Source organism: Dermacentor silvarum, chromosome 2 (genome assembly GCF_013339745.2).
Source record: "Dermacentor silvarum isolate Dsil-2018 chromosome 2, BIME_Dsil_1.4, whole genome shotgun sequence".
In the NCBI taxonomy this organism is placed as follows: Eukaryota; Metazoa; Arthropoda; class Arachnida; order Ixodida; family Ixodidae; genus Dermacentor; species Dermacentor silvarum.
Genome location: NC_051155.1, coordinates 242176092 through 242192250, shown reverse-complemented (window position 1 = coordinate 242192250; position 16159 = coordinate 242176092). Strand labels below are relative to the sequence as shown.

General features: G+C 51.0%; 1 protein-coding gene across 14 annotated transcripts in view; it reads right to left on the bottom strand.

Moving 5' to 3' along the window:
* The window catches only part of LOC119442992 (AT-rich interactive domain-containing protein 3C), a 239803-nt gene that overhangs the window by 129204 nt on the left and 94440 nt on the right, over positions 1–16159 (bottom strand). For 4 of the 14 annotated variants that reach the window (XM_049662499.1, XM_049662503.1, XM_049662508.1 and 1 more), the window contains exon 4: positions 9005–9061. The exons of 5 other annotated variants lie outside the window; for them this stretch is intronic. In XM_049662499.1, the coding sequence (XP_049518456.1) occupies positions 9005–9061 (57 nt within the window). Of the gene's footprint in view, positions 1–9004; positions 9062–12740; positions 13153–16159 lie in introns of all 14 variants that reach the window. 5 more of the 14 variants (XM_049662500.1, XM_037708099.2, XM_037708100.2 and 2 more) reach the window with 2 other exon arrangements.

Genomic DNA, 16159 nt, shown 5'->3' with positions numbered 1-16159 from the left:
CAAGTCGGCCTCCAACGGCAGTTACGAGCGCGCAATGAAGCGAACCGATTTGTTAATGCCTCGGAAAAAAATGTTCTCTTCGCCACCTTGCTTCGAATGGCAAGAGCCACTGGTTCGGCGCGACGACTCGAGGCCACTCGAGGGTCCCCAACAATGCGCGCTCCGCCGCGTTAACCAACGCAGCCGCGACCGGGAGGGCGCCGAGCCCGTCCCCTCCGCACTGATCCCTCACCTACAACGGCAAACATGTGCTCGCACCGCCCTTCGCGGTCTCGTGCGTAGCACGTGCTCCTCGCTGCAGCGGCACTTCTTACGCTCTTTTTTATATTTTCCCTCGTTTTAACAGAAACGGGTGCGCGATGTTCAAAAAAAAGAAGAGGCGGCAGCCAGTTTCTCTTTCGCTCGATCCCTCTCTCGCCGCTTCCTTGTGCGTTTCCCGCTACTTAGAAGTGGCCCGCACGGTGGGGGAAAATGATAGTGCGGCGGGGAGGGCGACGGAAAGCAGAAAAAGCGAGATGGAGATGAAAGCAAAGAAGTAAAAGCAAGCAATAGGAACGGTTACAAAGGCAGTTCCGCGGGCGATCAACGCAGCGGGAGAGCAGTGGAGAAGAAAAATTCTGAAAAGCGCGCGCCCTCCCGCCTCCATGCTTCCGATCCTTCTTCCAGCGGGCTGGCTCATGCTTTGAAATGCAGGCATGCGCCACTGCCATGAGCCTCTAATTGCTGCCTACTTTAATCGGCGTATTCTCGAAAAACCATTCGGTTTTACCGCCGAGCGGCTGGAGAAGACGCGAAGAATGTGCGAAAAGATGCGAGTACAAATGGTGACCGTAGTGCGGTATGCATTTATGATGAACAGCGTCATTGGCGTCTGTAGGAGGAGTTCCCAACACAGCGTAATGACGAAAGACGCAGTTACTTAGGATCGAAAAGAACTTTAGTCGTTCTGATAAGCCGCCATTACAACCACCCTTTTTCGAAACTAGGAAGCCAGTAGCGCACCCAGGGAGGGAAGGGGGGGGGGGGGGGGGCAAGCACTTTGCATGATTGAGTGTTTTTGTTAATCAGGAAAATTCGACCTCACGCCAACTCCGGAATTGTAATGACATTGTGAACAGAGCACTGAAGGTAAACGTTGGACTGGTGGGGCTGGACGTGTGTGTGTGTGTGTGTGTGTGGGGGGGGGGGGGGGGGTTAGAACACCCGACCCCCCCCCCCTCCCCTCCCCGTGGGTGCGCCACTGTAGGAAGCTCAAGGTACGGGACACGAACGCGAGATTCGTATGGTCAGGTAATGCTTGCTTGATTATCTGGGTCGGAAAAAAGCTGGACCGCACTGCGGTCCAGTGTCATGAGCACTGACGGTGTCATGAGTGACATGAGCACGAAGGTGTCACAGCGCTGCTTAGCCTTCTACCGCGAGGCGCTGCTAAAGAAGCAACAGTAGTTAGAAGTCAAGAAAGACCGAATGTTCCCTGTATGAATAACTTCCACGTCCGTGGGTGGAGAACTGCGCAAGCTTGACAGCATGTTAAAAGAGGTTTTGAAACCGCATACCACAAAGCTGACGACTTTTCGAAGCTTTGTAGCCCGTGCCTCAAGATAATAACAAATGGTGCCGAGCAGCTGGTTTGAGAAGAAACGATTGCTTCCGCAAAGACTGAACACAAAGAAGGCTTACAGACGAGAACACAGGGAGAAGGAACGCAGCTGGTCCTGAGACGGGTTTCCATCCCTGGCCATCGGCGGCGTTGTCACGCACGTGTCGGGGGTCGTCCTCTGCTTTCGAAGGACAAACGTGCCGCAGTCGTACCGGAAGAACACGTTGACGAATGTGCTGGTTCGTCTCGCCGGACAAGGCGCATCACCACCTATACATCCTCGCCACGCCATCAAAATTGGGGAATGGTGGGCCGGAAGTTGGGGGTGCGAATGCTAGGTGAGCTTGTGAAACGGAAGTAGGCGAAAAGCACGCCAATCGCAACTTGCTCCCGTTCATCACGACCCATCAGGACAGCCACAGTGCACAAGCGGTTCTCGCGAACACAACCTCAGATGGGCCGCCAAACAGATGCTCGTCCGAGAAAAAGCGACAACAATGTAGGCGCTCCGTTATAATAGCCCTAACGTTTCACTATTTCCGATGAAGCGCAACGGAAGCGAAGCCAAAAAAAAGTGGCTCGCCCCATTCCCCGCACGAGACATGTACGCGCCAGCCTATATACAACGATGTCGATTTTCTGCTTCCGAGGAAAAAAAACGGGGTTCAGAAGGAAACGGTGGCATACACAACAACTCTCTTTCCGAGAAAAGCAAAAGAACACAAAAGCTAGGGAGAGCGCGAGAAACAGAGCGCGCACAAGAAGCGATGCATACCGGCACCAGACAGGACGGGCGCCACTGTTTTCTACTTAGCCAACCCATCTGTCTGTCTACGTGGCGGCTTCCTCCTTCCCCGAGAAGAGGCCAGCAGTGCTAGACGTGCCGCCTTGGTGAAGACAAAGAGAGGGAGAAGACAGAGAGGAAAAAAACTAAACAAATCGCATAAAACAGGCCGCTGCGGGGTCAGAAATTGCAGCCCTCGCCGAGTGCTGCCCGGCGACTCGCATTGCGTTCTGCGCTCTTGAGGCCGGTGGCACCGCCGAGCTTCTCTAATCCGCCCGACGCAACCTCTAATTACGGCGCGCGATCGACTTTCTTTGCCCAATCGGACAAGCAACGCACCTTGCTCACGGAATCCTCCATATGGACGCGAAAGCAAGCAAGATGACGGCTCTGCAGCCATGATATCCCGAAGCACGCAACCTTGGATTTGACGAAGACGCGCGTGCGTAGCTGGCAGCTTGTCTTTCAGGCTCCTCTTCGGAAAACTTCATTTCTCCGAGCCTCAATCCCACTCCTTCTCGTTTGGTGTTCTTTCACCGTCCGACCGACTCTCTGCATTTTTTCTCCATTAGCGAGCACACAAGCCCCAGGGTCAATTTTGCTAGTTCAATTGAGGAAACGACCATGTGTACGGGCACGTCCCGGTATGAACTTAAACCAACCGGCTTACCTTTTTCTACCTAGAATTCGGAAATTACCGATGGGTTTGCGGAGTTTTTCACTGTTTGTTCCTACGCCAAGCTTGCTTCTTCGGATGTGTGTCATCCGAAGGGAGCATCTGCAAACTACTAACGGGCCATCTTCCTTATGTTGGTACTTCATGCCGAAGTACGTTGCTGAAAACGTACCCCCCCCCCCCTCCTTTCCATACCCTGCCAGGCGAGAAAAGTAGGGGGGGGGGGGGAGAGAGAGAGTAAGAAAAAAAAAAGTGATCACCTTGATGCGCACGTTCGCCACTGCTCTCACTCCAGAACCGTCAGACGGCACTGAGGTCGCAGTGCCTTTGTTTCAGCGTGCCGCCAAGTATATTGACGACGGTTGCGATGGCGGCAGCAGCAGCGTCGAGTTACGTCCCCTTTATGCGAGACATAAACCTTCTTTAAAGAAAAAAACCTTTTGATTTTCCTGGCTCTGGCCAAGCACCCATCTCCTTTGACTGGTCGTTTTCTGCTTATTTAACCCGCAATGAACGCGAGGGATGCAACGGCAATAGAGGCGCCCCGGAGGAGAAGGCCGCGATCTCTGAATGCGCCGTCGGCACCATCACACACGCGGTGGGCGCGAGACAAAGGCGTGGACGGCGAAGGGAAGTGCTCGACGACGGCCTTCTTAATGCGGCCCTCGCCCATCCCTGGTCGCCGATTTTTACAGCCGCTTTTCGCGGCACGTTTACAAAGCAACGCGTATTCCTTCATTTCGAAGGAAGCGAAGAGGAGGGGGGAGGCCCCTCTTTCTGGCTTCTCGGTGCCGTCGGTCGACGTATGGGCTCGATTTACGACTGCATATCGTCGGCGGCGGAGAACTATCGGACGACGACGCCACGGCAAACTCTGCCGCACGAAGAACACGCTTGCAGCGCCCACTCTTCGCTCAAAGAGCGTCGTCGCGCCCACTACACCCCTCCTTTTCTTTATGTTCTATCGGTGTTTCTTTTTCTCTTTCAATACATGTGCGGCATGTAGACTGAAAACGCGCGATTCATAAAAGCGGACTTTTACAACCCCCCCTCCCCCCCAAACCTCACTCTTTCTTTTCTGTCTTTTTCCCCCTTTTTTCTCTTTTTTTACTGTACGCCCCGGCGGCCGCGAGCTGCCGCCCGCTTTCTTCTGCTCTTGTCACCTTCCTCGGCGTTTTCCCTCTCTCTTCGAGACTGCTCTACCATCCTCACATGCGAGATAGGGTTGCTGGCTCAGTATACAAACGAAGCATATTGCACGGTCCGCGAGCTTCGCCGCGGGCATCAACTCGGCACTCGTGTGTGAGCTAAGTTTCGAGAAGCCGCCGCGCAGTGCCCCGAGGCTTCTCTCCAAGGAGGCCGAGCATCAGGCAAGCGGCAATGTTTCAGAAATTGCTGCCTCATGTGAGTCACGAGCGCATCTGGTTGTCAGCTTGTGCGGGGAAACGGCGGCTGGTAGGTTGAAACATGACGCGCCCCGCATACTTCGCCGTGTAGCTGCGACTGGACGGAGGCGCCGATACTCATCCCGCCGTCGTCGCGATCGCTTCAAAACGTGGGATTATTTTACGAGATTCTCATTTGTCCGAAAGAAGCTCCGTGTGCTTTAATGGTGGCAACAAATTAAAGAGCATTGGTACTCCACCTGGCGATCATCACTAATTCGTTCCGCGGGGTTTGTCAGCTTTCAAGACCGACGTACGGAGAACGGCACACAACGCTTAACGGTAATGACTTGAAAAACTAAACTATCTCAAAACTCGTAACGTTTATACTGAATTTCTCTGATGTTCCCCCAAACCCCTTCCCCAGCCTGGAGAGCAGGCTAGAGGTACTTCACTCAGGTAGGCCTCCCTACCTTCCTGCCATTAATGATCCTACACTCCAACCTTAATAAACTAGCTTTAACATTATCCTTATCCGACACTGATGGCTCACACTATAGTGTTATAAAACGGGGCTGATTGCAATGCATTAAATTGTAAACAAAAACGAATAAAAGAAAGATGTAGATGGCCCGCACTGTGAGAATCAATGTATGGGAAGCAATTTGCAAGTAGCAGGCGATCGAGTATCGTTCGGGGTTCCGCAAAGCGTTACCAAGTGGAACAACGTGTTTGTGTGAAGCGAGCAGTTGTGTGTGGGACGACAGCAGCGAGGCGGCGATGGCATGATTTCTGCACCGGCCGTTCGCCACGAGTTTACGACATGCCAACTGTTGGGTTCTACCACGGTGTAAGATATAAAGAGTATATATCTTACACCGTGGGTTCTACATAGGTACTGAACGGGAGTAAGCGAAGGAAACAGATCGTGACGTCATCCGCAACTAAGTGTTATCCACCTACGTCTATGGCATGCGGATTATCTAAAACGGCGATGGCATTTGTACTGCGACAAAGAAACGTTAAAGCCTGTTCGACCTGAACCGATCGTGAGGGAGGAATGCAAGTAGCACGTGAAGCACGCGTTAAACTTCCCAAAAAGATAGGCGGCTCTGGCACGAAAGTGTACATGCGATCGTGACCTATTGGTATCTGGTTGGTGCACTGGGACGAAGAGGTTCGATCACGCATTTCTTTTAATTGAAGAGGCCCGAAACGAGGCGGGACAGTAACATACCTAACCCAACGTGCCTGGAATGAAGTAAAGAATGCCTCGCATTAAAAACATTGCAGAAAGACCATGCAGCAGCAAACAAGAAACTTTCTTAATATGAAAAAAAAAACTAAATAAATAAAGCGAGAGCACGAGACATACGGTGTCGGTGACGATACACGGTGTATACTTTTCAAAAGGCAACACAACTTCATAGCTTCACTAACAGCATATCAAATATTCAGCACGCAGAAAGTACACGTTAACTTACGTGCTTATTGTGCGCCCCGGGTTCGAAACACACCCACCACTGCCGATAACATCGCTGTGGTGCCACTTATTTCGCCATTACGCACAGCGCAAAGCGGCAAGATGACAAAAATAATGTCGCATGTACTGCGCCACACGTGTCTGTAGATCGCAAACGGCGCTAGCGATTTCAACACCTCGAAAACAATGCGGGAACGACGGTCAACACGGCAATCTGAGTGTGCCCTGCAACGAACGTTACAGAAAGCTCCCCTTCCGAGAAAAAGAAAGCATGGCGAGTCTCCCTGCCGTGCCTAAATGAAGCACGGAATATTAGCAGCTCTGTCAACACCTATGAAAATAAATGTATTAATGACGGTGGCGCGAAAGACTCCAGATAAGCCGAATAAGCAAGCAGTGTCACATTAGCAGACAGCCGTACCGATGTCACCGGACACAACACTGAACGAAGGAAGACCTCGTACGGAGGGAGATAAGTGGTACTGGCGGCCACACGCGATTCCTGAATCAAGGCAGAGCTTCGTATCGTTAGCGACGAAACAGAACATAAACGTTGGGGTGACTGACACCGGAGAAAAAGGACTCGAGTGGGAAGAATCATCCCGCGGTGGGCAGGGCAAGAGAAAAGAAAATCTAAAGAGAAGCTATACGAGCCAATCAACAAAACGTCGAGAGAAGATAACACTCGTCGATAGCAATATGGAGACACGCTGTGAAGTGAGAAACGCGATGTCGCTAAGCGCCTGGGAACATGTTTAGATTAAAGTACTTAGATAAGCTTTTTTTTTTTTTTTTTTTTATGAAAGAGCCAAGGAGGACTGACAACCTTTGCAACGCCGCCGTTGCTAGTGTCCTTAAGCTTTCTCACAACAGGTCTTCATTACGGAAGAAAGCAAAAATATTGACAAGGCTGTTTCACCTCGCCTCTCGTTTCTTTTCACTGTGTTTACAATCAATGGCGTCATTTGGCAGTTGAAACGCGGCGAAGCGTGGCAACTGCGACCGAACAAGGCGTTACGAAGGAAAGCTCTGTTTTTGTCGCTACTCATAGAAAAGCAATGCATGCGGAGACTTTATATATCGCGCCCGGTTTTCTATCAAATGCACCTACGTCAGTAATAATGAACGTGAACATCGGATGCGTTTTCCTCTCCATATGCAAAACAGCATGTCAGCGGTCATATACACGCCGGCAAAAATCTATGCCTTCCAATAACTAGGTTCTTTCTCACATGCACCTGACACAGAGGTGAGTGAGTGAGTGAGTGAGTAGACCTAGAGAAAGTGAGCGAGGACAGCTTCCTGCCATCCTTCGCCACTTCGGACGGCACGACAGCAGCCTCGCACTGTTGGGAAAGCAGAGAACATACGTTCCAGCAAAATGGAGCGACGGAAAAGACGTCGACTGCGCGTATAGAGTCAGTCATCCGCGCTGCTCACTTTTTTCAGCAGATCTGTCACTTTCTCGTAGACACGTGGCGAAACGCAACCGGCAACCCTTTCCCGCTCTCCGCGCCCGATAGCACAGACTTCGAGGAGGGAGAATTATTTTTCCACTGCGCTCGTTATCTCGTCCGCGTCATTATACAGCGCGATAACGGCGACGCTGAGGTCGCGTCAGCATCCTGCAACGACGGCCGCACGGGCGGAGATAGCCCAGCAACGATCCCGCGGAGCGAAAGGACAGCGGCCGGCCCAACAACGCGCAGTCGGAAACAAGGAATAGGCAAGGAGCGCAGACTCGGAACACTGCACCCCCCCCCCCCCCCCCCACCCCGAGCGACTCCGTTAACACCGCGCCGCATTCACGAAACGCATATCGCGCAGTGCCGTAATCGGTCGCCTAAGCTTTACGAGCGTTGTTTTAGATTCAGTGGCTGCTGCCCTGATGCGGCGCGGCGCGCTATCGCCGAAACTTGCGCGTGTTGCCGCTAAAGGCTCCTTCACACTAGGCCGACACGACACCGATTTGGGTCTGCCGACAGCAGTTTACAGGACGGAAAACGCTGCGGCCAACGGCTTAAAGGAAGGAAAACGCTGCCGCCAACAGTCGGCAGACCAAAATCGGTGTCGTGTCGACCTAGTGTGAATGAGCCTTTAAGGAACGCTGGTGTGCCGGAGGCGTTACAAGCAACAGCGCCGATAGTGACACCTTGCGACACCGTGTACAATGGGCTAGAAATGTATTGTGTAGCACGAGTGTTCCTGCTAAAGAAAAATATGAGTCAATATACGTATACATTACAGTTATGTTACTGCCTGAGTCACAGCATGCAGGCAGTAACATAACTGGTATAACAAACATAATATAAGGGTTAATATTGATAATAAGGCTCGTAATTAATAATAATAATAATAATAATAATAATAATAATAATAATAATAATAATAATAATAATAATAATAATAATAATAATAATAATAATATAAAATTCTCGAAGCCGAAGGTACCCCGATGAGACTGATGATTTAAGCTTGACAGGCAAGAAAACTCGGATTAATAATTTTGCGGTGGCATAGATGCGCGATGATTAATGCTCCACCAACTCTCTATCCCCGTAGGCAGTAGCAGTGATGAAGCTAAATACCGTACTTTGAATACGTTCCTGAAAAGATATGACAGCGCTGTATTTGAAGCCTCTTCTTAGAAGGCTTTTCAGATGCTTAGCTGGCCGGCGGAGCAAGCTTTGGGACGTTGCTGCTACTCCTGCACGGGCGCCCGACAACTCCATGCGGTGTCATTTCGTATCCCCCTTTTCCTCGTTCCCCTTTTTGGGGTGGCTAACCAGACGCAACCCCAGTTTATCTTCGCCAGAGCCATTTTTCATTGTGCCACCAGATAAATCCAACCGAATCGAATTGACGCACCAAAAAAAGATTGAGCATGCACTAGTGCCGAGGGGCGGCAGGGGAAAACCGCCATATCTGGGCAGTCTAGACCCCCGCCAAGTTATGCTGCCACGTATGGGGAGAATACGGATTACGGCAGTTTGACTGTCCATTGTGGGGTCGTCGCCCTACCTAGAAACATAGTTCGCCCCATCGCGAGCAAAGCTCGTCAGGAGTAACAGCTTACCCCATTGGACTTTGTCAGCTCACTGATCCAGGCGGCGGCCAGGTTGGAGATGGACAACTGCGTCAGAGGGGGAGCGCCCCGGAGGGCCAGTCGTTCTCAGAAAGCGCCGGGCAAAGTAAGAAGCCTCGCGGCTCGGACAAAATCAATAATGACAATGCACGCTTGTCAGCTTTACAAGGTTCCTTCAACCCATCCAGTGGTCATGCATCTTACTAGCAACACCACGGGGCCACTCAGGTGCATGCTCCTTTTGGGGAGGGCAACGCGACGAGCTATGGAGGGGCTGAAAGCGTTCTAACTTAACCGCCGCTGGCAGCGTGTTTAATGAGCAAAAGCTAATCATCTCAGCTGCGAAAGACACTGGCACACGAGGTCGACTTGGCAGTTCTTGAAGAACCAAACAAGTACCCATACCAAGTTCAACATGGGGCTGAAGCCACAGCAAAGAACGTAGTGTGGCGTGGATTAGGCTGCGCATCAATTCCCAAGTTGAATGGAACACTTGTGATGATAATCTTCGCGTCCCAACGATAAGCTTGCATACATGACGGTGCATCGTAAGCGCACCATGTGAAATTTCTCTATAGCTGCATACATTTGAATATCGTTCCACGTTGCGCACTACCATCATGAACACCGTAACCAAGCGAGCAGGGACAGATTAACACGTTGCGTTCTTATTTTCTGGGATGTTCGCCCCTAGTGGCTTTGATGAAGCTTTAGCGAGTGTCAATGTGAAGATTCCATCTCGTGGCTCTGTTCGCGACTGAGGCCCAAGGTAGGTCTGATGTATGTAGCTGCCGATCTGATGCATCAGCTGCACATTATTGAAGCTCAAAAAGAAAATTTGTCATAAACGTGAAAGCACAAGTGTGCTGCCATACAAGTCGTTTCTTTCTTCGACGTGGTGGATTTGGTTAATTACTAATGTTTTCAAAAACAATGAATAAAAGGCGTTAACGTGTGCAATCTAGGCTGTTTGCTTTATCTCTGGGACGTATAACGGCCGATGTTTATCCCGATGCTTATTAAGGGCATTCCGCAAAGACACGGGATCTATGTAATATTTTCGTAGTATGCGCTCTTAAAACTCGCGCGATAAGGAATACCGAAGCAATGCATGAAGCAAATCATTGTTCAAGAGCGCCCGCGCTTGCTCATTTTTCTGTCTGCACGCCTTCGTATGCTAAAGAAGCGGCAACCGGCTTTTCGTAAGTCCCCAGTGTATACTATAGAGACAGGCGCCTGAACTATATCATAACACGACCACACCGGTGGATCGCCGTAGCACAAACACCACGTTTCGTGCCGCCATAGGCATAAGGCATGTATAGGACCCCGAGGGCGCGCCGAGAGCTCCGGAGAGAGTGTGTGTTCTCGATGTCATTCACTGATAGGGGTTCCGGCGTGTCGCGGCATATAGGAAGCAAGCGTCGGAGATAGTGCGACGAAACGCTCTTCGATAGATAGGCGAGGCGGCAGCAGCAGCAGTCCTCGAGTGTGGAAGGGAAAGGAGGAGTGTTTGCTCACTCGACAGACGACGACACAGACTTTGGGATGCAAACAGGTCTTTGACCCTGAATGCTGGCAGCGGCACAGCAGTCGCTGCGCTCGTGATTTTATACGCGCGCGCACGCGCACGTCACCAGCGGAGATGTCAGCTGACAGCGGAACGCTCCGCGCGATCCGACGGCCCCCGGATATCGCCGTTGCTCGCGCCGCTCGTCGAGCGCACGTAACGTGGCACTACCACCGGTCAGCGCTGCAGCCCTCCTCGAACGGCCACCGCAGAGCTGTTCATCCTGCTCAGACCTCGTGTATTTCATTTCAATCGCGCGAGCTTCAGATCTGCGATCCAACAACCTGATTGCGATGATTGGATTGATTAATTGATTGGATTGATTACTAATTGATTGATTGATAATGTTCAAACTCATTACAAAGGGTCTATGCCATAGTGCGGACTCTGGAGTACTTCGAGAGTCCGTGGTTCTTCGACGCGCAGACACATCACGGTGCACAAGTGGTTTTTCTCAAAACTGTGACTTCAACATCGGCAGCGGAACGACAAATGAGCTTGAGCAACAGCGGCCTGCTTCGACATTGCATAACGGAAACACTGATGAAGTGTTGCGAACTCCTGTGAAAAAAAAAAAAAAAAAAGCCACTATGCGCGTGCAAGAGCCGTGCAACCTTAATGCACTGACTTCAACTTTGCCGGTGACTTATAACCTGTTATCTTCCGCCAAACGCAAGTGAAGCATAACCAAAAATAAAGCTCAACAAAGTGAGAAAGGAAATGAAAAGCTGAAACTAAAAGCTATGAAAGCGATCTGTGAACTCCCTCGTATTGAAAGAGTATACAGCGTTGGCAATGAGCCCGCAAGAAATCCCGAGTAGGTGAAAGGAGTGCTGTGCATAAAATGTAATGGAACTTCGAACCCGGTATGAGGGCTAACCGAACTGAGGCACCTGAAAGTCAGAGGCATTGCCGCTCGAGATACTGCACACAGTTGCAGCCGTGAAAGCAGCCCACGCGTCCTGCAAGTGGCCTCTAAATGCCCGCCCTTTTTTTTTTTTTTTCCTTTATTTTTCTTCTTACTCGTCTGCTTTGGCTGTACTGTACTGTACTTTTCGCTTCTTAGATTGCGTGAAAGTGGTAGAATGGGCTTTTAACCAAGGCGAGCAATTGCTGAACCAGACAAATTATAACAAAGAAGAATTGAACAAGAGGTGTTGCCTGCATCCAAATAGCATCATTTCAGCCTATCTCTGGGATAGGACTTCCGCCCGAGTGCGCGACGATCGGCTCGGGAGTAGCTGAATTCACCACCTCGCGCGACTACTGTGCACATACATCTCCTGGTGTTTCAGTGAATTATTCCAAGCAGAGTGTCGCTTTCTTTTCGTCTATTGATCCCCTTGCCCCTGCCTAGGGTAGCAAGCCGGACGTGCGTCTGGATGACTTCCCTGCCTTTTCTTCCCTTTTTATCTATATATATATCTATCCACAGCTTAAGTGTCGTGACGCTGAGGAACAAGTGTCACTACAGGTTTCCTTACTGGAAAGGATAAGTTAAAATGGATGAGATCAGGGGGGTTACGCTGTAAGTGTCCACCTAGTGGACGTGTCCTTTTGGTCTGCTGCTGAAGTTCTGATTGGCTGGGCGGGGGTACGCGTCAGAAGGAGACAGGCGCCCCTGCCAATCAGTACTTCAACAGCTGACGAAATGGACATGTCCACTAGGTGGACACTTACAAAATAACACCCCAGGAAACCTACAGGCAAGCTCGGCTGACGCATAACTGGGCCAACTCGCGATCTCCCGGAGGGGCTTGCGATCAGCTACAGACTCATTTCCTTTACCTTTTTGCCTTCAGTGCCATTCAGGGGTTGCAAAAATGAGTAAACAAATCCGTGACGTAAAAGCAGCGAGCTGTTAAGACAGTTCAGTACAAAGTGCGGACTTGAACATTGTGGTAGCTTCAATGAAGAAGGTCCATTACCAGTATGAAGAAGAGACACTGGCAGAGCCGACAGTCTTACAGCGGCGGCGTAGTACATCTTGTGCAAAGCGAGCGCCCTTGAGGGCGCTAGAGACCAACTAGCTCAATTCAAGATGCCGTTCGATCTTGCGCGACTCTTGCCGGACGACCGGGCGCGAACGCGGCATACGGCGGTACCCCATTTGTGGAGCTCTACAACACAGGTAGCAGCATAATGCGACATACTCACATGCTTCCCGTAGTGCTCCTCGAACGCGTATTTGTTGGGTTCCGGCGGCGTACCGGACACGGCCGTGGTGTGGGGCGTCAGCGTTGGCGGAAGGTGCATCATGTGCGGGGCTCCAGTGGTCAGGCTGAACAGCTGCGGCGCCTGGGACAGCGGCAGCGCGGAGATGGCCGCCGCCGGCAGTAGCGCCGTGGCTCCGCTCGCCGCCGCCCGAGCGGCCAGCGCACTGAGCGGGCCGGAGTCCGGCACCCGCAGGGGACCCGGCGAAGAAGAGACCACGGCATTTGGAGCCGGGATGCGTGGCTCAGAGGACAGGCCGCCCGTGTGCACCATCGCCGACCCATTGCTTGCGGCCGGGGGCGTGTTGCTTGAGTGGTTGCTGTTGCAGTTGTTGTTAGACAGCGGGACGGGACTCCTGCGTAGAGAGAGGCGAATGGTGCAACGTTTATAACGCATGCAAGAAGCGAGCGAAAGTTCGCCGGTAGAAGCAGGTGTGTCACAGACCCCGGTGAACGAGGCGCAGACGCCGGACTAAATTCCAAAGCCGACTTATCAGCTTCCGAAAATAATCCCACGAAAGCAAGGACAATTAAGAGTGGGCCCTCTGGTGCGCCAGCGAACGCCGGTTGCTGTCCAAAGACCGAGTCAGAGCCCAGAGTTGTCACAACAAAATATATTCTTCCCACAAGGCAGTTACACACACACTTGCACACTTAGGCTAGACACAACACAATACAAATCAGATGGGTATTAACAAACACAAGAAAATAACTCACGACAAGCACTAAGAGTCCAACACGTAAAGTACAAAATGAAAAGGAACACTAAGTGTCCAATCGTATTCACCGTGCTGGTTGGTCTTGGAGTCAGACGATCTCGGCGTAACTTGGAGGCAAATCTCGAAGAAGGAACTTCTTCCGGAAATGCAGACGCTCGAAGAACTCGTCGACTAGCTTGCCGGGGAATCCCCTTCTTCCGCAGACGCTTGGTCTTCACGTTACATCACTTCACGGTGCGGACTCAACTCCTGAATTCCTCACTGGACTCCTGGATTCCTAACTGACAATGCTCGCACGGCGTTTATATAGCCGTCGACGGTCCTTCTCGAACATTCGATCGGAGTTGTGATTCTGTAGCACGGCCAAAGCTTGGGAAGCTTCTACTCTTTTCTCGTACCTTCGACCGCTGCTTTCGGAACATTCTCGAGGGGGGGTGATGATGACTCATGCTGTTCACGCACGCTCACGCAGTTGTTATCTCTCTCGGCTCGCCGGGTGAGAAGGAGTCTCGGCGCGCGCGTGTGCTTTCTCTCTCTCTCCGGTTAACGTCGCTTCGTCGAACCTCGTTCCAGACGTTTCGGCGCCGTTGTTAGCGTGGTTGCTTGAGGCGTATGCGCTCTCCCCCTCTGTTGAAGTTGCCGCGGGACCGGCGTGTTCTTTCGCTGGCTTGCGCGACACTCGGCGCGCGCTTTGATTACGCGCTCTTTTGTGACACTGCCCCCCACTTTAAGAATATTATGCAATAATATTCAAAGAAACACAAAAGAAGCGCGCACAAAAGTCCACTACACACGAGTCCGTAAGTCCATAAATCAGTCCACCACAATTCACACATCACTTGCGATACATCGAATACAAACACAAGTCACACAAGTACGCTTGGACTACACAATAACACATCGCTAGTGTAACTAGTACACTTATATTATACAATAATACATCTCTCACGTAACAGTTACACTTGTACTATACAAAATACATATCTCGCGTAACAAGGCAATCATATGAAATATAACATGAGCAAAAAAGTATACAAAGCTACGACAGGGTAGTTTCAGAACACAAACAAACACATGATACATAAACAAACAGCACACTCATCACAACACTTTGCACCACACACTAATGGTCAATGGTTCTTAAATTTGAACTTCCTGTCCTTGGTCTTTCTATAGTAGTGTTTCGCGTGGTTATGGGTCCCGGTCGGTTTATTTTCGGAATTGGGTCTGGAAGGGAGCTGGGACGGTTTTGCCTGAGCCTTTGCTTGAGCTCGGGTGACAGCTGCCGCGGTGTTTTCGTCAGATGTTGATGGTTTTCCGTGTGGCTCTTCAATCGTCGATGTTTCGATCTTCAATTCTTCTTCCAAAGGTTTCGGATCGTCTGGGGCGCGAACTCCCTCAACGTTTCCTAGAATTAGGTCGTACAGTGGGCTGTCCATGCAGAGCGCAGTGACATTCCCACTGTAATAGGGGGTATCGACCTCAATCTTGGCTTCAGGAAGCTTCCTAGCCGTACCATCGACTAGGTAAACTAAAGTGGTTTCGCCCGTGAGCTCCTCGTCTTGTACTAAGTCCCTTCGCACGATCACTGTGCTGGTGCCGGAATCTCGTAACACCGTGATTTGTTTGTCTCCCAATTTTCCGGCAAGTACGGGCATTACCTTATCGGGAAATTCTGGGCGTTGTGTCATCACCGCATTAACGACCGGAATTCTTTTTCCGTCTCGAAGTTCTACAAAGCCGTCGTTTATGTCTTCTTCTTGATGTTTTGGTGGGGCATACACACAGGATGCTTGGGGAGTTTCCTTCACTCCGTTGCGACATGAATCGGCTTTGTGCCCCGTTCGCCCACATTTAAAACATTTAACCTCGTTGGGGCGCGTAAAGTTGGTACGACAACTGCTAGCATGGTGGCCTAGTCGGTTACAAAGATAACACCTCGGAACAGGCTTCGGAGGGTTTCTCCTTTCATCGGATGCCGGTTTCTTTGCATCCTCTGGCTCCTCTTTTCTGATCTTGGAGAGATTGGTGCCTCCCTGTGCTTCCAAAAATTGGTCTGCCAATTCCAACATATCTTGAAGCGTTTTAGCTTTCCTTTCTTTCAGATAGAGAGACAGGCTCGGGTGGCAGCTGATGAGGAACTGCTCCTTGATCAGAAGCTCTCTAAGCGCACCGTACTCCTGTGCAGTCTCTGAAAGTTCGGGTCCACCTATCAAAATAGTGACTGAGCCGCGCGGCAAATTGCGTGGCAGTCTCGCATCGGCTGGCGTTCCAGTCCTAACTTATCTCGGAAGCCTTCTACGGTGAACCTAAATCTCTTCAGTAACGCAGCCTTCACCCTTCCATAATTAGAGGCATCGGTTGGCGTCAGCCTACCGTACACACTAAGTGCTTCGCCACTCAAACACGTACTCAATGCAGTGGCCCATTGATCCTCTGGCCAATTCTGGCTTTTGGCAACTGTCTCAAATCTGTGTGCAAGTAAGCATCCAGATCATCTTTTCTTTCATCGAATGCCACAAGCAGTTTGCTTGGGTTCAGACGGAAGCTAGTTTCTTCCCTTTCAGTGCTATCGACTCTTGCCTGGGCGGGAGCGTCTGTACGCTGTGCAATCGAAGTCGTTCGAGTTCTAACTCATCTGCTC